The following is a 26,201-nucleotide window of genomic DNA, read 5'->3' as shown; positions in this document are numbered from 1 at the left end:
TTTCAGACAACAGTTTGAGTTGATGATGCCTCTATAAATTTAATTAGATTTTGGAGAGAGATGTAATAGAATTACTCACCAGTGAAGGAGTTTATTTTATTACATGTAAATGGGATGCGATGCTCTTTCACCTGTCAAGACCTGAGGATCGAGTCCTGCCTTGTAAGAAAAAGGCCATTTGTTTTTCATCCCACTCCTCCGGCGGGCACATGTCCACATCCTACCAGTACCACGAGGTCTGGCAGAGCAGCATCGGCTCCGCTCGAATGAATCCGTCTGTTATCCGTCCAAAAGGAGGTTCATTGGCAGGGCTTGGGGGAGACCTTGCCAAACACCTGGCTGTGGCAGTACAAGTCTTTCCCTTTTATTCTGAGTTTATTTTGAGATGGGGTAATCATTCTCCCTGGATGTGGATGGGCTGGTGAATCCCCACCATTGTGAAAACTTCTGTCTTCTGTAATATTTACTTGATGTTTGGCCGTCCTAAGTACTTCTGTGCTTTCCCAGATAGTGATGAGCTAATGTTCCGTGTCCTTAAAAGCCCTTCTAAAGCCACAGTTGATATCGTATTTTGTTTTCTTTGGCTGGAAGGCATTTGATGCTTTTATGTGTAGTCACATTCTTATTTAGTTCCCTAAATGAAGTGGGTTAAAAAAGGACTCCTTTGGGAGGAGCCGGGGGCTTAAAGAAGAATACAAATTTGTTAGCGAAACCAAGAAAACTGCAAGTCCCCAGACCCCTGAGGTCCAAGCGTGGAGCCTCGGTGGCCTCCTCCCCTGCCTGCCCCGTCTCCTGCGGCGGCATCCACGCGTGCCCGCAGGGGCGGGTGTTTGCCGATCTCACCCAGAAATGTTTGCGATACTTCACATTTTCCCACCGCACGTGTTTTGTGCGCGTATGCAGGATCGGCTTCTTGCATCTTTGAGAAGACTCGGCTGCGGTGAAACTTTCGGTGTTATAAGTTGAAAGTCTGTACGTTTGAAAATGTCAGTAAAAATCACCGTTAGTGAAGGAAGTTACTGACTCTTTTATTATGTTTTGCCTTAAACAAGGCTCTGTGTGTAGCTCACTTAATTTGCTTCCATTGTCAACTTGGTAGGTCATTGCCAGAAGCATCTTTACTAGCGGAAAAGCAGGAGAATGTATTTAGAAGGAGTTTTACATGGAAATAAAGTTGCTTCCCTCTGCAGGACATGTCGCAGGCTGGAGAATGTAGATGTCATTTAAAGGACATTCTTTTCCAAGTGTGGATATTTTAAATGTTATTTTCTAATGACTTCAGGTGGCACGCTTTCAAAGGACGGTTCTCCTCTGCAAAATGACTACAAAAGTAGGACTTCAGCTTTCATGAAGTTGTACCTCAGGGGTTTCCAAATTTACATCCGCTCATAGAAAATACATTGTTTTAGTTTTGCTGTCCTCCAGTGTTTGGGGTTTTTTGAGCTATCAGTGATCACCGATAATAAAGGACGTAATTACCCAAGCGAGAATTAGTCCAGCTCTGTTTCCCAAAGCTGGACGAGGCTGAAGGCTCCGCAGGAGCCAAAATTATTGTCAAAAGTTCTTGTGGTGGTGTAAGAAGCAAATGCTGACATACCCTTTCTTCTGATTTTAGGAGTGGCCACACGTTACTTGCCTTCTGGTTTTCCCGACAAGAAGGAAAACTAAATCGACAGCAAACTATTGAACTGGGACATCACATTCTCAAAGCACATATTTTTAAGGTAAGAAAAATTAAAGTGAAGATTTATGCCAAGCTCATCCCCGCGGCGCATAATCTGCCAGCGCTGGCAGCGCTCGGTCTCTTCTTGTTTTAGGGTTGCTGTAAGAAGTGTGATTGCTTCAGGCTGCTGAAACGTGTAGAAGTGAGCTTTAGAAAATTGGCAGTGGTATATAAGACATCCTTGAAATTAAGCCATCCTTCAGACTGTAAATTCAGCAGATGATAGCCTTCTTACCTAAAATCACTCTTCTACCGTAAGAGGTTTCCTCCCATGTAAGATGAGTTCCTTGTAACAACATCTAGAAAAACCAAAATCGTTTTAAGAGGAGTGGTTTTGAAGAATCCAACCCAAAATTGAGGTTGTAAAGGGAAGATCCGACGGTGCTTAAAATCTGATGGTGGGTCCGTTTTACTCTTCACACAGACATTGAAGACCTGGGTAACTGAAAGGCAGACTTGAATGTGAGCATCAAAATGACCCATAAATTAGGTATCATTCTTTTGCCCGTTGGCCCACGTACCAGAAGACGGAAATGAGGAGGGATTTGTAAGCTCACAGGAAATACAGAATTTATTAAAAGTGGTAGGATCTGTGGGCGCTTAACACTGGTTAAAATCAGGCTATGTTTTTATCTGATCTGTATAGGATTTTATAGACTTCAGAACTTTAGCGCCCCTGTATTTCTAGAGCAAACAGATGCTTTGAGTCTTGTGCCAGGTCAGTCCTGTTGGATTTATTTATTGAGTTCCCTGTGCTGAATTCACCGTCAGGTGTAGTAGCAAAGTCTCCTCGTTTGGGAAAGCGATGGCTGGAGCCAAAGGGAAGGACCCCACATCGGCCCGTTACCCGATTAGTGTATAATTTTCGAATTTAGAGTACATTCCCATGGCCAAATTCAGCCGTGAGTTTACTGTTCGGCTGCCATTTACATCTAAATCTGGTTCCAAATCTTCGTTTCACACTTTCACGGCAGAAACAAATAACAGGGTTTCAGGCTCTAAACAAATGACAATTTTCATTAAGTGGACAAGTTGCCTGTAGATTCCAGATTTAACTGAGCAATATTTACAATAGTAGAAAATGCCAATTAGCATATGAAAAATGTCAGTACAGCCTTCTGTTTCTAATCACTCGGCAAAATCCGTGGTTTTGCAACACCGGGGTAAGAATAGTCTGTCTCGGTGACAGATAAGCATAGCAGTACGGTATTTAGCAGTACTACAAAGTTTTGAAAGGGTTTGGCTTAGCTGGATTAGAAACACTGCAAAACTTAGGTTTTTCGCTTATCCTTGAATTTTTATTCCTTTTTTTAACAAGTGTTTACTGTGGATTTGTGAGTGTTTACTGACTGAAACAATGGCTGCATTAGTTTTTGAAGGAGGTATTGAGCTGGACTCTTGCAGACCACATTTAAGATCTTGAGCATTCTTAAAGGAAAATATTTCCGAGAGTACGTACACAGACCCATTTTCCTGTGTTCACTGACTGTATTTGTTTCTAAACAAGCATTTTTTTTCCAGTCAAGCTTTTCATTTCATCTGATCTTTTAGTGAAGCCGTTACCGGTACGGCACGGGGTTCCTGCCAGGCAGGCAGCATGTCGGGTCATCAATTGGGTGTGTTTTTCCTGAAGTATCGTGTTCTAGCAGCAGCTTTCCACGGACACAAAGATCCTAATTTTGAAGGTATTTGCGGAGGCCTGATGCCATTGTAATTCCATTTTATCTACCCATCATGAAGCCAGAAGAGGATTAGAACAGAGCTAAAGCATGTTTAGCTTGGAGAAGAGGAGGCTGAGGGGAGACCTCATTGCCCTCTACAACTACCTGAAAGGAGGGTGGAGAGAGGTGGGGGTTGGCCTCTGCTCCCAGGGGAATAATGACAGGACCAGAGGAAATGGTCTGCAGCTGCGGCAGGGGAGGTTTAGGTTAGATATTAGGAAGAATTACTTTACTGAAAGAGTGGTCAGGCCCTGGACCAGCCTGCCCAGGGCGGGGGTTGAGTCACCATCCCTAGAGGTGTTTAAGAAACGTCTAGATGTGGCACTTCAGGGCATGCTCCAGTGGCAGAGATTGTAGGGGTTTTGGTTGGACTCGATGATCTTAAAGGTCCTTTCCAACCATGAAGATTCTATGATTCTATGATTCTATGAAAGCATTTCGTCCAGCCGGGGAGTACCGAGAGCTGGGTATAGCGACAAACTTTGATTAAACAGTGCAGAAAACATATTTGTCCTTCCCCAATCCCTATGGGTTCGAATCCACCGGTACCTTCTGCAAGGTGATGATGGGACACTTGGAATTTCCAGGTGTACAAAAACTGGAGTGATGCAGAGGCACAAGGGGACGACCTGCCACGCGGGTGGTAAGAAGCTTCCACGCTCCCCTGGCCTCTTGGTGGCTGAGATCTGCTGGGTTTCTCTTTTAAACACAAACATCCTCAAACAGTTGGGTGGGGGGATAAAAAAAAAAAAGTACAAATGTTTTAGTCTTTTAAAGCAATTACCAGTCTTAACAGGAGCATATGGAAATCCAGCTTGGAAAGCCTGGCATGGAATGAAAGGGCAAGAAGAGAAATGTGCAATAATGATACAAGAAGACCCAAACTTCAGGCTGACGTATGTTTTGCAAATCAACCAAAGAGAAGTCTTTAATTTCATCTTAAATTAGTTAGCTGAAATGTCAGTAATCCAGAACTGGGTGTCCCTCGTCCCCAGACTGAGCACATAATGACAATTACAGGCAGAAACACTCACTTTGACAGCTACGGGTATGTAAAGGTGTTTGATACTCCTTGAAAAACAGCCGCATAAAGACCTTGTGTTGAAGGCGCCAACAGCCAAATAGCAGAGGAGGCGATAAATGAGAAGTTAAGGATGCTGGCGGCTGCTTAAAGAGTGCAGAAAAGCCAGCCTGTGTGAAAAGTGGGCTTGCGGGGGGTTGGCAAAGTTATTCCCATGAAACGTGCACGGTCAGGCCGTGCCTTGCTCCTGTGTCGGATGGTCCCGGTGAAGTGGAAACCAGTGATGGCGTTTCGGTTTGGTGTTGTGTCTGGTTGGGATTTGCTTCCGCTGAAGGATTCAACCCGCTTTATGGTTCGGGGCAGAAAAGGGAAACAGAAGAGAAAGATACGATCTGTAAAATGTGAAATAGTGCCGTTTTGTTTCAGCAACTGAATGATAATGGTGTTGGATGTATTTATTCTTTAAAGGATAAATGTCATCTTTTATGTCTTGCGCTAATATCTAAGTATATACATTCTAATACAGCGGTTAAGGTTTTTATAGCGTGTGTGATTATCTTCAGATGGCTATTCTGAAAATACATGCTCTTTCCTCAGTCCTAATGATAACTCAAACAGTTTATTTATGGCTTTGATAGTATTATAGCTATTTTTAAATTATGTTAACCATTTATTATAAAATTGTTTTCCATTTGTCCAGTTATACTGTACTGACTTCACTGAAATTTAATATTGACCTCTAATGTCCTGTATTGTGTCATTTCAAAAGCAGCGTTTAATGGTGGCTGAAATTCCTGAGCTCTTTCTGCCTCTTAACACGATATTTTTCTCTATTTAACTCCCTGAATTGTGAAGGAAACAAGCGCGTGGAGTTGTTATTTATAAGAGCCTGTCTAATCTGTTCCTTCTTTTTATGGTAAAACCATTTCAAGTGACAAATCTGTTGACGGCTGGTGCGATGCTTCAGAATATCTTTCACACGTAGGTATTAGAGGTCTGCAGCTGAGTCCAGCAGCGGGCGCAGATGGCGATTCCTCCACATCTTCCTTTAGAGGAAACAAATCCCACCTTTTGCTGCTGGTTTTCTTCCCGTCGCCCCACACCGTCCCTGCCAGTCTGTCGCATGAAAGACTTTCCAAACTGAAATGCGATCCTGCTGCTTCGCGCGCACGGAAATGACCACCCGGCGTGCAAGGAAGCAGACATCAGGGTTTGCATATCAAAACAATTAAAGACGTCTGTACGGTTTCCATGGAAACAGCAGACTTTAATGGTAAATCGATAGCAGAACGTCAATATACAGGGCGTACCCGCATCCCACAACGGAGCCCAACGCGCAGCAGATCTTGGGGCTGGAGTTGCAAACCCATTCATCGCTCTCGTTGTCCGTCCAGCCGTTTGCTCCCATCTGTTGGCTACAGAGCAATTATTGCTCCTTTGACAGGAGGGGGGAGACTTGCCCAACAGTTCTGTGCTCCGCCAGTTAGTGTTGCTGGAAAAAGATGTCAGACCTCCTATAGAATACGTATAGCCTGATCATGGATGCCAGCCGGAAGGGTTGGCGACGGTCTGGTATGAGATACGGGAATACTGTTCTAGGTTGAGGTTGAGACGTCCTTGATTTATCTTTTTGTGAGCAGATATTGGCATCCGGTTTAACCGTGTGAATAATAAGGAAACTTTGTGAATCGGTTCTGCCAAAATAACGTGTACTTAATTAAAAAAGAAAAAAAAAGAAGCGTGCGGTGTTCCTTCACATGACGTTTTCTGAGAGTGTTGGATGGATTCAGGTTGCTCACTGTTTAATCCTGCCTTTCCTAGACCTTGGAGATGGCTACAGTATCTTTGCAAGTTATTTCCTACGAGCTTACTAATTCACTGCCAAGGTCAGATTTGGCAAATTGTCACGTTCTCTTGTGTACTGCCGTTAGTGTCTTGAAACTTTTTGAAGTCCAAAGACAAGGAGGGGTCTGCCCGGTGTAACTGAGCCTATTTGTACGCTTGCATCTAAGTCATCTTTTCCTTTTTAGGGGCTGAGTAAAAAAGTTGGCGTATCTTCTTCCATCCTGCAAGGGCTTTGGATCTCCTACAGTACCGAAGGTCTTTCGATGGCTTTGGCATCTCTGAGAAATCTCTACACCCCAAACATAAAGGTACTGGAGGAGGAGGAGGAGAGCTGGGGTGGGTCAGAGCTCGCACAAGAAGCTCCCAGCGATGCGCAGTAACCACACATGGAGTATTGGCTCCGGCAGTGGTCCTACCTGGGCAGCTTGCTGGGTGTTCATCTTGAGCTGGGGAGAGGCCATCAGTTCAGTTGGGATTTTATCATAGAAACATAGAATTGTTGAGGTTGGAAGGGACCTTGCAGATCATCGAGTCCAACCATCAACCGAATGCTGACAAAAACCATCACTAACCCATGTCCCTCAGCATCATATCTACCCGTCTTTTAAATCCCTCCAGGGATGACGATTCCACCACTTCCCTGGGCAGCCTCTTCCAGTGCTTGATAACCCTTTCAGTGTAAAAAGTTTTCCTAATATCTCATCATTTCGTTACTGTCTGGGATGATCCCTCAACTCTTCTACACTGACCAGGGATCTCCTTTTAATGGCAGCGAGTGAATAGTGACTTTGCGCCTGTGCAAAATGGTTCACTTGCGTTTTTCCTCCCCAAAGATGTGGGATGTGACAACTGGTGTTGGAATTCGACAGCCCCCTAAAGGGCCCTGGCTTAGACAGGCACTAACTTGGAGATGACGCCAAACTCAACGGCACGTGCTCACACGCCAGTTCAGGCACTTGGTGCCCATTCGCGTTGGTAAAGATGAATGTGTTGGCGTAAGTGACTTCATCTCTACAGCAAAAAGGATTTCAGACATTGATACAGATTTCAAACTGTCCTTCATCTGGAAGGATGTTTGCCCCAGCTCCTTCCCATACGGGTGAAAATGCCTAAAATGGGACCGTACGTTTGGCAAGTGTTTTTACTGGGCATTTTACGTCCTTCACTGGTTGCTTGGAAGCATGCAGAGGGCCCTGGTTTAAATTCTTTTGTTGTTCTGAAAATAAACTAAGGTCTCTCCGTCAGACTCAGCTAACAGGAGCTCTTCTTTCCCCGTGCAGGTCAGTCGGTTGCTGATTTTAGGAGGTGCAAACGTGAATTATCGGACCGAAGTTCTGAACAACGCCCCCATTTTGTGCGTCCAATCCCACCTGGGTTACACAGAGATGGTGGCTTTGCTCTTGGAGTTTGGGGCCAATGTAGATGCCGCTTCGGAAAGTGGCCTGACCCCCCTTGGCTACGCGGCTGCTGCTGGATTTCTCAGTATTGTTGTGCTGCTGTGCAAGAAACGGGCCAAGGTACAGTGACCATGTTCCTCTAAAACCTTATTTCAACTGTTCCACGTTGATGCCTGGCAGGGCAGAACCTGCAGGCGGGATACGTAACGCTCGCTGAAGGATATCCTGCAGGAGGTGAAGGCAGGATGCTGCTGTGGAGGGTTGGCTTTTCTGCTAAAATGCAGTGGCTTTGAAAATCTCATGTTGACACCAAAGCTCGTTAACTCCTGAGAGTCACAGAATCACAGAATGGTTTGGGCTGGAAGGGACCTTAAAGCCCACCCAGTGCCACCCCCTGCCCTGGGCAGGGACACCTCCCACCAGCCCAGGTTGCTCCAAGCCCCGTCCAACCTGGCCTTGAACCCCTCCAGGGATGGGGCAGCCACAGCTTCTCTGGGCAACCTGGGCCAGGGGCTCACCACCCTCACAGCAAAGAATTCCTTCCTGAAATTAGTCAGTATTCTGGAATTCAGGTCTGAGGTAGGAACTGGCTAATCTCGCTGCACTGGTGGCCTGCTGAAGGATGTTCTGGAGAAGTCCTTGACCTACGCGAGGTTAAAATGGCAACGTTGCTTTTGCAGCATGGAATGTTCTTTAAATGTCTTCTTGAGACATATTTTCCAAAAACTTCTCTCAGGCTTGTCCTAGAAAAATACCCTTTGTTTAGCTTTGTGGTGAGTGTTTGGAGTTTTAATTGTGTATGATGAGTCAAGTTTAAATATTTTGTCGAAGAAGAAAATTGTGCTGATTTTTGAAGTGGAGCCTCCTGGAAACAATTTGTGGTTTCTCTATATGTTTAGCTTCAGTTCAAAATCAAAATGTGGGTTTGTATAGTTTTGGAACGAAAGTCGGGATGACTGAGGGACCCGTTTAGATCTTGCTGTGCTGTCTGTAATAATGCAAGGAGAGTACGAAGGAAAAAAAGAATTCTGCTTTTGTTGGGATATTTTGAGGAGTTGGGTGACTCCCTGACACTCATTGGTAAAGAAACAGAATTCCCTCTCTGAGAACAGGAATATTTGGGCTACAAAATGCAGTGCAAGAGTCCTGCCATTTTCCCTTGAGTATCCCTAACTGTATTGAGGGAATACCCTAAAACCAGCTGGGTTTAGTTTGAGATTCTGGCATAGAAAACTGCGACGTTGATTGCTGCCTAAGTTGAGAAATAAGAAATATTAACGTATTAATAATATCAATGTATTACGAGGAATATTTCTCATGTGATTGCATAACTATAATTAATATTAGTAGGGTATACTAATGTAATAATTCTTTCTTATAATACGAGAAATGAGAAATAATACGTTGTGGAGCACTGAAGGGGTTAACCGGCAGGAGGGCGGTAGTTGTCCCGTTTTCTCCAAATTTCTGGTGTTGGGGTAGGACCTAGAAATCTCGAGTGAAAACCGTGCCTGGTCCTGAAAAGCCGACCAGATACGTTCCCGCAGGGCTGCCAAGCGCAATCTCTGTTTCCCATTGACTTCTGCCTGCGTTGGGTTCGTGTCGTGCCTTTGACTGCAGGCTGGGGCACTTCTCCGTCCCTGGAGAGAAATGGTATCTGGAAAACGAGCTGGTTTTCCTGTTGTGGATTTGGATAAGGGAGGTGATATCAGTGTGTGTGATTTCAATCCCCAAGAAAATACCGTTGCTGGACTTCAGGACACAAAGGGGAAAATGCTTTTGCAGCCTTTGAGTCTGAAGAAGACTAAAGAAAGCTAAAAATTATGGTAACTTACCCAAAGCAAACACTTGTGGCCAAGAGGATGCCTAAGCCTGGGGCAGAGCTGCTTTAGGAACGGTTGTTTTCTGGTTGTGGAAGGATAGTTTACCAGAAAAATGCAGATTTTGCGCATGTGGCATTATGTTGAAACCGGGGCTGGAAACTCCGAAGAACCAAAGAAGTTTTGCGCGTGATTTGACTTAATTGTATTTTGTCGTCTCTTCTCAAGGTGGATCATTTGGACAAAAACGGTCAGTGCGCGCTGGTTCACGCTGCTCTCCGAGGACACTTGGAGGTGGTGAAGTTCTTGATCCAATGTGACTGGACCATGGCTGGGCAACAGCAGGGAGTATTTAAGAAGAGCCACGCCATCCAGCAGGCGCTCATCGCGGCGGCCAGCATGGGTTACACCGAGGTGAGACCTACCAGCGCATCACTGCCTCCATGGGGTGGGAAACCAGGGGTCGACTCTGTTTTCTAGCCAAAACATTGACCAAAGAGGTTCTTGGAGATGGAGTCAGTACCTCTGTCCTACTCTTCCTCCCCTTCCCATCCCAGGCTGCGGGGTTCAGAGATCCCTTGGCAAACCCTGGGGTCTGGGCAGGCGTCCAAGAGAGGAAGAGTAACAAGCCTTTAAGTTGTTGGAATAAACCTTAAAGCAAGGGTGGATAAACAGCGTGTTGCTGACGCCGCTCCTCCAGCGCTGTTAGGGCAGTGTGAGACCACGGAGCTTTGGACTGTATGTTGGGGGGAGAGAAGAGCTGAAGAGCTTCATCTTATCGTACTGATAAAGATTTGTGATGCGGGAAATGATGTATGTTTTCCTACCGAGAAGTAAGTCTTTGAGGATTTTTTGCATTGGTTGATTTCTTTGCTAAATTGAGCTCCTCCCATTTACTGGAGTTTAGATTTTGCCTTTGTTAAGCGTAATCCGTGAAAACATAGGTAATGTGCTCAGATCAGAGGAGCTAATTAAAGAAAGCTGGGAAACTCTTATTAGCTAAGTGACTGTGAGTTGAACCGATTAGAAGCAGATGTGACTTCAAAACCCTAAAGATCTGCACACCGAGGACGTAATTTGTAACAGGGCACAGAATTTTTTAAAATGGGATTTTCCCCACACATAGCACTGATCACCTTTATAACTTAGAGAAGGGAGTTTTGGAATTGTTTAATATTTCTGTTTTACCATAAAAGGTCCGTGGCTGCTGATAGAAAAATACGGCGCCTCCCTGTTTTGAGGTGCTTGCAGTCGTAGGAGACGCAAGCTGATTTGCTCTTTTTTTCCAATTTCAATGGTAAAACAAGTATTTAGCATGTTTATGAAGTGACCTTAATGGCTGGTGGAGCTGCACTGGAGTCCTTGCTGTGATTATACCCTGGTGTAACCATACCAGACGTGGCTTTACGGTTTATCCAGGCCACTGAGGTCCACTGAGCCGCGCAGCAGCCGGGTGGGAGCAGCCGAGGCCCAGGCGTTTGTTACACCAACCTCACGCTCTCCCACGGAGGCAGCAGCGTAACACACACGGCATCTGCCGTGGAAGCACCACGAGCATCGTCCACTTCAACAGCATCTTTCCCGGAGGCACCCTCCTGGCTTTCCTGCTCCCCCCCGTGCTGCTGTCGTTCCCGATGTCCCACTGAGCACCAGCGCATCACTGGCGGGACACGGGGGAACAGCACTTGTCACCCACATCCCTGCTGCCCTGTGCTGGTGCCTCCCTCAGCCTGTGCCCGCAGGCGGCGGAGCAGGCACGGCTTCCTCCCAGGTACTCAGAAAAGGCTCGTTGTAGCCTATACCCCAGCGGATAATTGTTTCTCCTGGAATGAGAAAAATGTTTTTGTCCTTCAGTCACTAAAGGAAAATCTCCATTTTCTTCTTAGCCTCTTGCTTTCTCGCATCATATGATCCAAACACTGAAATTTTCTAGCAGTTTTCAGTCAATTAAATCCTTTAATTTACCCTTTAAAGAAGTTAATTTGCTTCTCTGGGGTTTCAAGCATCCACAGCTGGAAGAAAAACATAGTGGTATTTTTTTAACAGTCTGCTTAAAAACGGCATTTGCTAGAAAGGAGCTAATAGTTTCTGGAACTAACTTCGTCTTCGCTGGAGCTTAAGCGAACGGAGAGACTAACGATTATAACTGCGCCATTACATCCCTTGTCCGTGACTCAGTTTCCCCAGCGGTGAAAGGGGACGATCATACTCGTGGTACAGACGGACGCGGCGGCGTTCCCTCACCGCTCAGGGCAGCTGGAGCTGCAGACGGAGGCGCATCCGCTGTGCGCACCGGGCCGTCTGCAGCAGGACAGACACCCGTAGAAGGAACTGACACTTAAAAGCTCCTCATGTGCAGTCGCGTCAGGACACTTGGGTGGGTTTTTTTGCTTGCACAGGGCAGCAGGTTCAGCGACTGATCTCTGGAAGAATATTTACTTGAGCTCAGGGTGCCAGGCAGAGACCGTTCCTTTTCCTCTGTGTCTTCAGAGCAGCTCGTGTTGAGATGTCAGCAGTTTATATATAACGCAGCCGAGTTCGTGAGCTGACATGTCGTTTTGTTTTAGATTGTCTCCTACCTGCTCGATCTTCCAGAAAAAGACGAAGAGGAGGTGGAGCGAGCACAAATCAACAGCTTTGACAGCCTTTGGGGAGAGACAGGTGATTTCTGTAGATGCTGTAGCTTCTTTTTGTCTGTTTGTGTTTGTATTTAAGGCTCCCCGTCACCCGATGCATCCCTGATCCCGGGTGTTGCTTTGATGAAGGGAGAGGGATCAGTTCCTCTGATTTGGTTTCAGGGGATTTACGGGTGCCAGGGAGGAGCTCGCACTCAGCTTAAGTAAAACAGAAAAGTTCAGGGGTTGCAAATCCTGAGCTTCTGCAGCTCCTGGCGCTTTCCCGGAGCGTGCAGGCATGCAGCAGCTCTGACAACCGGGCCGCTGATTTCACTGAGACGTCTCACATTAAGTGAGATGGACACAAAATTCTGCTCTTTCTCTCTTGATGTTGGGCGTATTTATCCAAACCATCTCTCCGTTTCTCTCTGCTCTTCCCGGTTACATACAGCACCATGACTGTTAAATTAGCCATTGATTTTCTGAAAACTTCTCATTATTTAGCACCTGGTAATTAAACAGATGTCCTTTTGTGCAATACTGCATTTTTGTATTGATGGGTATGGTACAGAAGCCCTGCTTTCCGAACTTCTACCAAAACAAAAGCGGCCGTTCACCCCTTCCACACCACGGATAAGAAAGGCACTATCACCTCCATTTTTTGAGATATTCCAACTTGGAGTTGTTGGCTTTTAACTCCAGTGACCTCACAAATATTGTCCACTGTCTTTTGTGCTTAACTCACTAATCTGCTTGCATCGCTGGTAATGTTCCTGTCAGGTTAATACACCAAGGCGATGTTCCTGTCTGGGTACCGGAGCACTGATTTTGATTCTGTCAGCTTTGCTTAAAAATGACACGATCCAAGGGTACGGACGGTGGCTGGCGTGTGGCTTGGTCCTTGGTCAGGTCATTTCTGGTTAGAAGGGTGGAGGAAAAAAGCAGGGTTATGTTTTGAGCTGTTTGTACACTGTACCTTTGAAAATGTAGCATTGTTAGAGCCTTGTAATGAACAGAGTCTATCAGAAAGTATTTGCCCCTGAGCTTTAAGGGGCAAAGATGGAGGATCTTTGATGCCACACTCGCAGGGCATCAGGGAAGGAATCGGCTCCTGCATCCACGGGGACGTAACTGAGGAGCAAGGACGTTGTGCCATTATTAGCGGAAATCAGGGCAACATACAAATAAGCAATTTAAAAGTGCCCCGAGGGTGTCATGGGAGAAAAAAGAAATTGGGTGTGGAATTAGCCAAATGACATGACACAGCGTTGGTAGTAGGACAACGGCTTTGCTGCCGCTGAGCTCACAGTTTGAAGTGGTGACCAGGCCAGAGGCGGCTCGTCCAAAAGGTTCTCTGGTGTTTGGGTCCTGAGGACAATCCTGTAAATAAAAAACTGTCTTGAGTAATGTCTTGTAAATATCTGGAGCCAGCTCCAGATGGAATATTTCCCCCTGGGACAAGACTTCCTATCAAAACCCAGCGCAAAAGTATCTGAGTCACTTGTAATAACTCCATCGGAGTTGGAGGTGCAAGAGTTTGATCAGAGGGCATCAGAGTGTGAGCAAAAGCCACTGAGATGTCCCCCTGCACAGTAACCTCCTGGGCAGCATCAGACTCTACGGATAAGTTCTTAGTTACGACAGTCCTGGGCTGCCTGGATGAGTCTGCCAAAGCCTGGCGTAACGCCGTAGGCGTTTGCCGAACTGGCGTCTAACCCTGTCCCTCCCCGGAGCTCCCTGCCTTTGCAGGTGACACCATCCTGCTCTCTCCTGCTCTCCGTGCTCTCCGCTCTGAAAGCTGAGCGCTGCATCTTCTCCCTGACGGCATCCAGCTCTTCTCTGTCCTCATTCCTTCTGCCCTGGGCAGCTCTGCCATTCCCAGCCTGCCCGTCGCCTCGAGGACTCTTCAGCAGGAGCCTTTCCCATCTCCGTTGTCCCCCTTCCCCTACCTCTCCCCACAACGATGCCAAAAGCTGGACTCACACAGACACCTGGGAGTTTCTCGTATCTCAGAGAAACTGGGTAACTAACTGGGATAGTTGGGAATGTGGATTCGTGAATTGCAAATCGCACACAAATTGAGGAGCCATCTCGAAGGAATGCCCATTTATCCCATTAAAATTGGTGGTAGGTAAGACGGGAAAATGAGCAAAAACGAGCCAGACACCAAATTCAGCAGTTTTTTGTCCCGTCACAGGCAGGACGAGTTTATATGGATCTCAAGTCTCCCTTTCACATTGATTTGCTATTATTTTTTTACCAAAAGTAAACAGCGAATTTAGATAAATTTGAAGAGAAATGCTGATTTCCGCCTAAAAATAGCGATCTGCTCTAAAAATCTGTATCATGCCTTGCCTGGTTTTTGATACTCGTTGCTCGTGTGTCTAATCTTGCGCAGCGCAGAGCTGCCTGCCTGGCTCAGTGCTATCAGCCTGATATCATCCGAACGGCAGCGCCAAGTTACATCATAAGTTTAGGAATTGCTGACAGCACGCTACGGCCAGCTCCAGATGGAATATTTCCCCCTGGGACAAGACTGCATATCAAAACCCAGCACCAAAGTATCTGAGTCACTTGTAATAACTCCGTCAGAGTTGGAGGTGCAAAGAACGACTCCATCAAACTGCATTTGACTCGCTGCCAGGCTGTGAAACAGCTACACGTGCTGTATAGGAGCAATTCAATGATTCCTTCTCCAGATAAAGTTGGTTTTTTCTCCAAGAAAACAGACGTGCTCTGCACAACAGCAGAGGCAGAATGTGCCGTTGCAGGTCCCTGGTGTCGGAGGCTGTGGCTTCTCTGACGTTGCTCGCTGACGGAGGGGGGCACATCCGCACCTGAAACTCGCCTCAGGCTTGGTTTGTGCCGTGTTTTGAGAAATGCAGCCACTGGTTTGTGGCGTTTATGCCAAGATTTTGTTATTGCGCGGTGAGTTGTTCTCCTGGCACTAAGTCCTCAAGGAAATGCTGCAAAGTGAACGTTCCTGCTTTCCAGCCCAGGACCATAGAATCATCGAGGTTGGGAGGGAACTTTAAGATCATTGAGTCCAACCATCAACCCAACACTGCCCAACCCACCACTAACGCATGTCCCTCAGCACCACGCCTGCCCGGCTTTTAAATACCTCCAGGGACGGTGATTCCACCACCGCCCTGGGCAGCCTGTTCCAATGCTTGATAACCTTTTCGGTGAAGAAATTTTTCCTAATATCCATCCTAAACCTCCCCTGGCGAGACTTGAGGCCGTTTCCTCTTGCCCTGTCACTTGTTCCCTGGGAGAAGACCTCCGACCGACGTCCCCTCACTACACCCTCCTTTCCGGGAGCTGCAGAGATTGTGAAGAGCAATAAGTGATAAGTTGTTGATAACAATTTTGGACCTTCCTGGACCAAATGTCATTGCAGAGGTGCCCGTTGCGCAACACATGCTGTCCTACCCAGCTGTCCTCTCTGAAACAAGGATCCTGGTCACTGCTCCTTGGCTGGGCGTGATGGACTCACCTCCTTCATGCTGGGCCACAGGAGCTGTCTGGCGGACAGTAAAACTTCAAACAAAACCATTTCCATTTCTCTTGTTTCCTCTCATCACCTTTCCTTGGCTTTTCCTATCTCCTTTCAGCACACAGGCACCGTGCCGTGCCTCGCCTCGTGCCGTGGGGTTTCTGGAGACTGATGGCCGTTGCAAGGCGCATTGGTGATGGGGGAGACAGGCGGATAAGTCCATGTAAAGAGTGCTAAAAGGTTTAAATAAGTGGACACTTGTAGAATTTTTCCTGAGGTGGTTTAATTGAGCTTTTTGGAGAGTTGGACGCCAGCCACAGGACAGTGCTCTGGCCATGAGGTGGCCAGCGGTGGAGCTGGAGCTTGCAATCTCGTCAAAAGCCGCTTTGGTTGGAAGGCTGGAGATGGAGGGGTGAGGCACCTCTGTTCATTCACAGCAGCAGACTGTCCAGCTCTTGGCCGTTGGAGGGACCACAGGGGGTTATCTAGTCCAACCTTCTGCTCAAAGGACAGGTGCTGATGAAGTCTGGGTGTACCTCAGTGAGTTGGTCTCCTAGGATTCCGGCTGGACTGAGCTCCTTTAGCTCCTTGGGGAGTTTCTCCATTTCTGAGGATAGATGCTGAGATATCTGTGCAGCGTACAAGACGAGTTTGGACAGGTTTCTCTCAGCAGCAGGCAGCAAATCCAGGTCATCAGTATGGGATGATGACCTTCCTGCAGCAAGGTCTGACTGCTCAGTAGCACAGAAGCTTCTGAGCTTCCCTTGAGTTGGAGCTGCAAAGGCCAGGCTGGAGCTACGTACCCCCACCAGTTGCTGTGACCCTGAGGAGCAGAGTAGCAAAAAGACGTGTCAGACCAGGTAGGGTGGATTGCAAGGCAGAGGGGAGAAGGATATGGCCATGGATCAAATCATCCCGTTCCAGTAAAGTCTTTTCCAAAGAACATTTCATGGTGAACACCAAACACTGAAGTGATTTACAGTATTTTCAGTGTTGCAAGCATAAGTCATTTTGACGTGAAATACCTCAAATTAACCTGCAACATTTGAAGTGCAGGCAGGTTTCGAAATAGAACCCAAAAGCCCTGCATGCCGATCCCTCTGCTGTGCACATTACACACAGTCCTCCTTCTATATTGGTAGCTTACGTGTAAAACCCACATGGATCTGATTATAGATTTTGCAGTATGTTCTGCTTGTGGCAGCGAGATGATTTTTCTTTTAACTCTTGGTGTCTCTCAACCCCAAGAGAAGAAAACTCAACCATAATGTGGAACAGAATAGAGAATTAATTAAATCCCCCAACATTAACGGCGTTGCAGTTGGAAACCCATCAACACCTCGTAATCAGCCAGCCCACAGAAATGTACTTCAAAGAAAAAACAAGCTACGTCAGTTAGAAATAGACTCCCACCTTCTGCTCAAACTCCTACTAGAAGCGGCAGAGCATCGAGCCAGGGGAGCCATGCTCAAGTGCACAGAAAGTTAGGGAGAGGAGGGAGGAACTGAAAAGTCTAAAATTAATACCAAAGACGAGTCGAAGGCAGGTCCTGCACTTGGAACTATTTTCAGATTGAATGTGCCTTTTCTAACCCAACCATACTTTGCGAGTTAACAGAGCACATTTTGTCAGGGAAAGAGCTGTCAAGTGTTACTTCTACCCACCTGTGATATTGTGAGCGTCTTTAATACTGGAAATAAGAGTTAATTTTGGTTTTGCCCAAAGACCCTTGCCGGTAGGATTAGTCCTGGCCAGAAACAAAGCCCAGAATTAGCGTTTTTCTTGGAGAACAGGTGAACATACTCATACCATTTTTGCATTCCAGTTGTTTCCCTGGTTTCAGAGATCTACAGGCTAAAGTGGGATATTAAAAGTCCTCCATCTGAATTATACTGCTCTGTGCTTGTTCGGTTGGAGAAAAGCCACAGATCTGACTGACACCCATTGGCTGGCAGCGATCTGTCAGTGCCTCCAGCTCGATCCCTCGCTTGCTCTCCTGTAGTCATGGTGGGATGAGTCAAGGCCAGGTTGCAGAAGGTCTTGCCAAGACGGCGCGTACCTGAAGGCCTGTGTTCTCTCTGCACATTGTGCCCCTACTGAGACTCACTCAGGTCTTGCAGCCTGTGGCTTCTGCAGTAGGGAAACCTGCGGGGAGGCACGGGGGAAATGGCGACAGTTTCATGTGACAAGGCGCTGCGTTTCTTTGCGGCAACACCTTGAGCCTCGGTCACACGTGCCCGTAGATTATTTTATGCGTATTGCCGTTCTCATCCGGTTGCACTGCGACTTGGAGAAAATAATAAAAGCTGATTGTCCCAATCAGCCTCTTTCCATAACGTTACGAGATCTTTTCATGGAAGAGTTGACCTTTGAAGTAAACTAAAATGACAAGTAAGAGCTGCAGCTGTCCTGAGCCAACCCATTTCCTTGGTTCGTTTTGCCCGTCGCGAGCTATGTTTGGCATTTCAGGCACCATCGCTTCGATAGCCAGCAGAAAGACCTATCTCTGCGTATGAAAAAACCCTGTGGAGCGTGTGGCTCTTTCCCTTCACCACTTTTCTCTCTCCTGCAGCTCTGACGGCGGCGGCGGGCCGTGGGAAGCTGGAGGTCTGTCGGCTCCTCCTGGAGCAGGGAGCCGCGGTGGCACAGCCCAACCGCCGCGGGGTCGTGCCGCTCTTCAGCGCCGTCAGACAGGGCCACTGGCAGGTGAGTGGGGTCCTCGCACCGCCGGGTTGGCCTGAAATGTAGGGTCAGGCCAGCCCTTCCATCTTGCTGAAATACCGGTGGAGAAGACAAACCTCAACTCTTGGGGAATGATCAGAGTGAGAAGAGATATTGATGCTTCCAGCACCCTGAGCTCTTGGTGGCTGCAGACAGCTTTTGCTTATGTACTGTGTTATCTCACCATTTGGGAAGCAAATGGGATGCTCTTGATTTAAAAAGTCATTTTTCCTGTCCTTATATGCTTCTCCTATGCCCTAATCTGGCAGCAGTAATCTCAGAGGGCACCATGCCTTGGGGTTTCAAGACATGGGGACCACTCTGCCCTTCCTCGGCTCTGGTTTCTCTACGTACGACGAGTGTTCCCAGCTGGATCTCCACATGCAACGTGTGTTCTCGCTTTGTGTGTTGCAGATTGTAGATCTCTTACTCACGCACGGCGCTGATGTGAACATGGCAGACAAGCAGGGGCGGACGCCGCTGATGATGGCCGCATCTGAAGGACATCTGGGCACAGTGGAGTTTCTGCTCGCACAAGGTTAGAGCATATGCTTGGAAGTGTGTTGGAGACGGGCCACGGCGAGTCCCACCGCACCGTCTCCTGCACAGCTGGAGTTCGTAATGTCAGGGTGGGGACTGTAATCCCACTGCTGGATCGGGCGGTGGAGAGGTTCTCAGCACCGTATCCAGCTTGTTGGAGAACGAGACTAGAACTGTCATGGCGTTAATCTTGGCTGTCGGTTTTGCTGTCTGCGTTTGGTGCTCGCAGCCCCAAAACCACGCACTTGGGTCAGAAAATAAAATAACCCAGCACAGGTGCTTTGAGCATTGAGTTAAGAATGTGCCCTTGAACCATGCTTGGAGCTTTCCCCTTAGACAAAAAAAGGAACGAGCGATGTGATTGAACCGTCAGCATCGCCATGGAACAGGCAGGCAAGACTCAACCGCCGGACCAGAGCCCGGGACGCGTTTTAACACTTCCATTTTTAGTGCTAGTATTGTTGCCTGCGTTTTTGACGCCAACATCAGCAGGAGGGTAAGGGCCCGACACAGGCAAGGGTTTGGTGTGTTTGTTGAAAATAAACCAGAATTGTTTTGAAGATAGTCTGCTCTTCGGCTTTGCGCTCGCAGGTTCCCTTTGCTCAGTACTTCCAGTGTCTAATAATTCCCCTTCCCTGGGAGTTACTCAGTCAACGGGAACATGTTTCAGTTTTACTCATTTCTGCTGTACATGTTTGAGGTGAGTCAGGACAACACCCTGCCTGCAACCTGTGTGAACGCGATTATTTTGTATTTCTGTAGCTCCTTAGAGAGTTCTCTCTTTCTTTTTTTTTTTTTTTGACAAATAGCCAATGTTTGTTTGGTGTGTTTCGGTAATTTTCCATTCTTTTTTGGCTAGAAATAGCGTTTAATTCTTGTGTTGTTATCTGATATTTTTATTTCAGGTAAGATCCCTCTTTGGGAAGGGATATTTTCTTCATATCGTAAGTGACTGTGGCTGACCTCTTAGCCAAAATGTGAGACGCTTGAATATTTTACATAGTAGTTTTAAGAATATTTTTCACTGTAAAATTGCCAGGCTTCCAAGAGCAAGTTTCTCATTGCCTGTCCGTCCTGAGCCAGTGGGGTCCTTGCTGCTCAGCGCTGTAACCTGCGTAGGGATGTGACAAAGATCAGGCATGAGTTTCTTCGTGAATTAATCCAATTAATTCTTTTCTGGCGTTCTGGTTTTTTAAAAATTTCAAATTAAATGGTCTCCATGTTTGAGTTGCAACGTGGCCCCTTTTGCAGCTTCACTGCATCTGTGTAAAAGGCTTAAAATAAGTGATTCTTTTTTTTGTTGGCCAGACTTGAGAACTGTGCATGTTGCTTAAGACTGACTGGTTCAGTGGAGGATGAAAATTCCGGGTAATCTGATCTTGGCCGTGGGATCGCCAGCAAACGCACGTCATGTTAACCTGGCTCTTAGGACACCAAGAAGTCAAACATACGAAAATCTTTTTTACTTTTAAAAGGTCCATTCTTCTAAATAGCTTAATAAACTAAATTTAGCCACTTAAATAGGCTATAACGCGTGGTTCTGAAAAGTTAGCTCAAGCCTGGGCAGAGTACAGTGATATATGGTGTATTTTAATTAAAATGGCTTTGACAATCCTGTTCAATGTTTCATTAAAATCAAAGTGTGTGAATCATAAGCCATAAGCATTAATTAGTGTGTTGCAAAGCAAATCTCATTTGACTGTACTTGATTAACACAGTCGGCGTTTGTAAACACTTTTTATTAACAGAGTTGCAGTCATCAATCAATTTGAAATCCAAATTTTTAGAGTTACCTACTGCTCTTGCTTTAACACCCGGAAGCGATGGACGTGTGAACAGTGAATTGAACTTTCCTGGTAACGGCTCCGCTAAAGCTGATGTTTATACGGGTCGGTGTTACACGAAGCAAAGTCATTTCTGATGCTCGTTCCGTTTGGAGAGAGCTTGACCCTGAATCTCATTTTGCTGCGAAAATCAATCCCCCGATGTTTTTGCTGCCGTGGGGTACGTGGTACGTGTGGCTGCCGCCCCTCGCTGTCTGTCTCGTGCCTGTGACACACGACGCTGAGCCTTGTCCCCGCAGGGGTAGCCCAGCATGGGCACGGCGTCTTCTCCTGCGTCCTCTGCACAGAAAGGGGCCGACCCCCCTGCCCATTCCCGCCTCCTTTTTGATGCTCCAACTGTCAATCCTTTCTTTTTTTTTTTTTTTTTTCTCTAGCCGGCTAATTGTTGTGTGTCTGCTGGATAACATTGAACCATAAACTCTTGCATTTAGCCAGGTAATTTTTTTAGGGAAGGAGCAGCCCAGCTGCTCTCCAAACCCCCTCTCCGAAGCTGGGTTTGCCCAGCCAAAATCTTTCCCACCGGAGCTGGGATCCATCCCATGAGGTCACCTTAAGCCACTTGCCCTCGAAACCATCAGTTTGTTTCGTGTCTGACTGCCTTAACGCGAAGCGGGTCAGAGATCCCCGAAGGAGCGAAAGACGCCTTCAGAGAGGAGCAGAGGTTCTGCCAGGAGCTCGGTGCCTCTGCGGAGGTCGTGCCCAGCCTGCCTCGGAGCAGCCTTTGGGCATTTCGGAAGCGCCGCGCATTGTCCGCTCACTTAGACCTTCAGCTCGCATCGCTGCAGTGATGCCCTGGAGTCTGGGCACGTCACCCTGCGGTGTGGTGTGTCTCTTCCACCGCACTGGCGAAAGAGCGGGACGGCCGAGTGATGATGTGGTTTTCCAGCCTTCCCTCTTACTGCAGGAGCTTCCTCGCCAGCTCCAGAAGAGTCAGAGGGAAAACACAAGAGAAGACTTTGACGGTTTGATTGCAATAAAGTAGCTGGTACAAATAAGAAGGCATGAAATGAGGCTTCATCCTGCTTTTCTGAGCAGTAGCTGGCCTTGGGTCAGTTGAGGATCATCTGGAGGGCTTTCACAGAGCTTCAGAAGGGCTCCTGGGTGCAGTGTGGGCAACGTGAGGGAAGGCTGGCGAGGTGTCAGGAGTTTAGGTTGTCGCCCCTTGTCCTGTACAGCCAGTGTCCCTCCTCGGCACACCGGATTGCCCCAGACGTCGTTTGCCACCTCCCTCCCTGGCAGCCCGCGCTGCGGTTCGGAGGCCGGTGGCGAGCGGGGCGCTGGGGCTGAGCCGAGGGCTCCGGGCGGAGGTTTCTGAGCACACCCTGAGCAAACGTTCACGCGTTCTGCTCCTCCGCAAACAAAAAGCTGCGGAGGCTGGCTGGAAGACCTGTCAGTTTGCTCTCGACTGGGCGATGTGTGCTACCCGGGGGACGTGTCAGCTGGGATGACGGGGAAGGCGCAGGAGATTCACATTACTCCCCCGCTTGCTGAGCTTTCTGGAGCCAGCGAAGACCTCACGCTGGGCGGTTGAGAGTTTACCTACAGGAGAAAAATACTGCAGCGGCAATTCATCCCAGGCTGCTGGCAGGAGCATCCCGCAGGTAGCCGCAGTTCCTCGGAGGAGCAGAGCTGATACGGATCTCTTCTGCGCGCTCGAGAGCCGGAGCCCTGCCTGTGCCATGGCAACCGGAGTTGTCTTCGTGCCACCAAGAGGAGTGTTCACTTAATGCTGCTGTTCAGATCTCGTACGCGTATCCATATGCCGTATGAAGCAACGCTGACCCGTTGGTATGGCAGCGCGATTGCTTCATCCAAGAAAACGTCAAGTCCCTCTCTCCTTGGCTTGCAGTTGGCAGTAGTTTCATCCCACAGCGTTGTATTTATGCTGGGTGAAGTTCAGGGAGAAATACTGCTGGAAATTGTGTCGATTTGGGTAAAGGGGAGGGGGAGCGAAGAGGGGAAAATACGTGCTTTTGTAGAAGAACTGAGCTGAATTGACTTAGTTCCCCTTGGTACGCCGTGACCTGCTGAAACAGCAAAATGGTTTCATCTCTGACTCACACAGGCTGGAATGGGGTTTGATTTTAAAAAAAAACCAAACAGTTAAAAAGAAAGATTGATGTCTCAAATGAGGGATGTCGAATCCACCCTGCTGCTCAGAAGGTGCTTGCCAGAAAAGCCTACGGAGCTAGGTGCGAAAAAGTTTGCAGCTTGGTGTGAATAAACTCGTTTGCCACAGTTCCTGTCGGTGCAATTGAAGTCACCATGGAGGGTGGGATCTGCAGTGGGAGAAATGTTAATAAAGTAATTAATAATTATCTACAGAGATCGCTAAAAAATAAGCTGTTGTCACCGAGCGGATGGTTTGTTGCATCATAGTGCTCAACAGGAGAGAGCTCTTAAGTGACCTGATGCTGCTTCTTTCAGGTGCCTCCATTTCCCTGATGGACAAGGAGGGCTTGACAGCCCTCAGCTGGGCTTGTCTGAAGGGACATCTCTCCGTGGTGCGTTCCCTGGTGGAGAACGGAGCTGCCACCGACCACGCAGATAAAAACGGACGCACTCCGCTGGACCTGGCAGCTTTTTACGGCGACGCAGAGGTGGTAAGTGGCCTGTAACACATGCAGAAGGAAACGGGCGGTTGGGGTAAAATCGTAGAATCATAGAATCGTTTTGGTTGGAAGGGACCTTTAAGATCATCAAGTCCAACTGTTAACCGAACACTGCCAAGTTACCACTAACCCGTGTCCCTCGGCGCTACATCTGCACGTCTTTTAAATACCTCCAGGGATGGCGACTCCACCACTTCCCTGGGCAGCTGTTCCAGTGCTTAACAACCCTTTTAGTGAAGAAATTTTTCCTAATATCCAATCTAAACCTCCCCTGGGGCAACTTGAGCCTTAAAATAGTACAGTTCAGCTTGATGTAGCAATAAGCATATAGAGTCCTGGCCCTCCATACACGCACGTGCTTCCATAGAGGCCAACGCATGATTCTGAGGAACCCTCAGACCCTGTAGAGGTGGTCTTAGCCCAAGCAGTGGAGCAGAGCGAGCTTCTGCTGGTTGTACGTCACCAGCAGCACGCAGAGCTCCCGCCCCGGAGCAGAACTGACTGACTGTCGGGCTTCTCGTTGCAGGTTCAGTTCCTGGTGGACCACGGGGCCATGATCGAGCACGTTGACTACAGCGGGATGCGGCCCCTCGACAGGGCAGTGGGATGCCGCAACACCTCGGTCGTCGTCACTCTCCTGAAGAAAGGAGCAAAGATAGGTAGGGACAGGGGGACAATCCGCTGTCGGCTCTGTGCCCAGGCAGGACTCGAGCAGTGGGGCTGGCTTCCTAGAAAATGTAAACGTAACACGGAGAGCCTCAGCCCCAGCTGCTGCTTCGGACTCCGAAAGCAGCCGGCGAGTCACGACTGCCTTATTCTCTTTATTAAAACGGGGAATTTTATTTTTTTTTTATTTTTTTTTTCCTGTCGTATTACTTAGCAAAGTTAATCAATAAACGACTGTTTCTTTGGCAAGGTCTTTCCTCTGGTAATGCTTTTTCTATCTTTACTAGTCCGAGTCGACAAAACGTACTCTGTCCATGCATTGCTGTGAGCTGCTGCGTTCACTTGCTCTGTGTATGCTTCCAGACCTTAGTGTTACCTGCGCTGCGCCACACAGCTGCTCACGTTACGTTTTCCTGTGAAAGGGGATTTTGCTGGTGCATTGGCTTCTTTGCTGCCTGCCTCTCACGGCTGCTTTTTTTCCTTTCTTTTTTTTTTTTTTTCTTTTTTTTTTTTTTTCACCTTCATCCATTTTTTTTTTCCCCTCTCTCCTACAACTTTTTGTTTTCTCCTTTCTTTGAAGGTTGTCAGACGTTACCGAGTCGCCCACGAGGTATATCTCATTGCTGTCAGCATCAGCTTCGATCTGATAGCTTTGTCAGCCTTGCTTTCTCCTGTTTGATTTAGCCTGCATGCGTCCCCAACACCTCTAATCTTTTAATTTACCTCACCTTCAAATAATTTTTTGAATGACTGTTGCAGAGAATAACTTGAACTCAAAAACTAACCTCCTTCCCCCAAAACGTACTGAATCTACTTATAGAATATTGTTGACTTATTCTTCACCCACACTAATGAGTTGTCCCCAAACTTTTGCCACCCCTTCCCTCCCGGTATTAGACCTTGAGGTGACGACTGGCTCTGCACGTCCCCTGCGCGGAGCCAGCGTGTCCCCCCAGCCCAACAGACGGCTCCGGCACCAGCAGCACTTAGACACCACCTTTCCTTTGTCGTATTTTCCGCCTTAATGGATTTTTCTGCTCTAGTATTTCACATCTTGTGAAGCTGGAAATCACAATCCACTTAAACACAAAACGCCTATCGACAGTCGAACTGCAGATTTCCTAGTAGACTTCCAGAGATTTTAATTTAGAAATGCTTTTATGTAACCGCTCTGATTTTTCCTTTGAGATAACGTTTTATTTCCCCACCGCGCTGTTTCCCCCACCCCGGCTGGTTCCACAACCAGCACTGCCCTCTGGTGGGAATGGCTCCCATCGTTTCCCAGACCATGGCGGTGGTGGCGATTAGGATTAGCCTTAATGACAGCAAAGGAAAACCATTGCAATGAGGATGACGTTAATTTAAGTGCGAGAGGAATTGTCAGCTCAATCATTGGGAGCGCTCTGCCCTTTGACCATGCCAAGTTGTTCTCTCCAGCAGAAATTCCCACCCCAGGATATTTTTTCCACCCAGCTTCCTACCACCCTTGCATTGTATGAGTTTTTTACCCATCATGCATCCTGTACACTACAGGTCCAGCAACATGGGCGATGGCAACCTCCAAACCAGACATCATGATCATCCTCTTGAGCAAGCTGATGGAGGAGGGAGACATGTTTTATAAGGTGAGAAGAGTGGTTTGGGGAAAAAACGGAACAGATGCAGTTTGCAGCGTAACTTTGTATGAGGTTTTGACTCATTCGAGCCATGCTGCTGCCTTCATGCGTGGCAAGTAAAAGCTACCGCTCGCAGCGTTCCTTGTGTTGCAAACTCTTTGGTTTTGGTTAGTGGGGTTGGGGAGGGGGCGGGGGGGGACTGCTTGCCCGAATCTGTAACGAAGCTGAAGCAAAGCCAAGTCTCTGTGCAGTCTGGATTTGAGCCAGCGCTTCATTTCCTCTTTGAAAACACCAGAAGCCAAGTGTTTTACAGAGATTCAGAGTGCTGATGTCATTGCGTCAGATCGGGCAACCTTGTCATTACCTAGCAGGCTGACTGCTGTGGAACAAGGCGACGAGAGAGTAGATCCCAGAGAAACTCGTGGATGAAACTTCTTGCAATGAAAACAGATCGTCAGGACACAGATGGCTTTATCATGTCCTTTAGCCCATGGGAGACGTTCCGCCATTAGAATTAGAGAGTCTTTTTTTTTTTTGCTCTGTGTTTATTTTAAGCCGATC

The 26,201-nt window shown here is 47.6% G+C and overlaps 1 protein-coding gene across 7 annotated transcripts in view; it reads left to right on the top strand.

Annotated features, from left to right (window-relative positions):
• TANC2 (tetratricopeptide repeat, ankyrin repeat and coiled-coil containing 2) overlaps nt 1-26,201 on the top strand; it is a 331,215-nt gene that overhangs the window by 291,900 nt on the left and 13,114 nt on the right. For 6 of the 7 annotated variants that reach the window (XM_063354919.1, XM_063354924.1, XM_063354921.1 and 3 more), the window contains 11 exons: nt 1,616-1,724; nt 6,496-6,618; nt 7,591-7,827; nt 9,756-9,941; nt 12,095-12,188; nt 18,214-18,347; nt 18,777-18,900; nt 23,174-23,349; nt 23,885-24,017; nt 24,605-24,634; nt 25,558-25,649. In XM_063354919.1, coding sequence (XP_063210989.1) covers nt 1,616-1,724; nt 6,496-6,618; nt 7,591-7,827; nt 9,756-9,941; nt 12,095-12,188; nt 18,214-18,347; nt 18,777-18,900; nt 23,174-23,349; nt 23,885-24,017; nt 24,605-24,634; nt 25,558-25,649 — 1,438 coding nt within the window. The remainder of the gene's footprint in view (nt 1-1,615; nt 1,725-6,495; nt 6,619-7,590; nt 7,828-9,755; nt 9,942-12,094; nt 12,189-18,213; nt 18,348-18,776; nt 18,901-23,173; nt 23,350-23,884; nt 24,018-24,604; nt 24,635-25,557; nt 25,650-26,201) is intronic. The other variant, XM_063354920.1, reaches the window with a different exon arrangement.

Source organism: Chroicocephalus ridibundus, chromosome 17, assembly GCF_963924245.1.
Source record: "Chroicocephalus ridibundus chromosome 17, bChrRid1.1, whole genome shotgun sequence".
NCBI lineage: Eukaryota > Metazoa > Chordata > Aves > Charadriiformes > Laridae > Chroicocephalus > Chroicocephalus ridibundus.
Note: the sequence above shows the minus strand (reverse complement) of the source record. Positions and strands in the feature narration are given on the sequence as shown.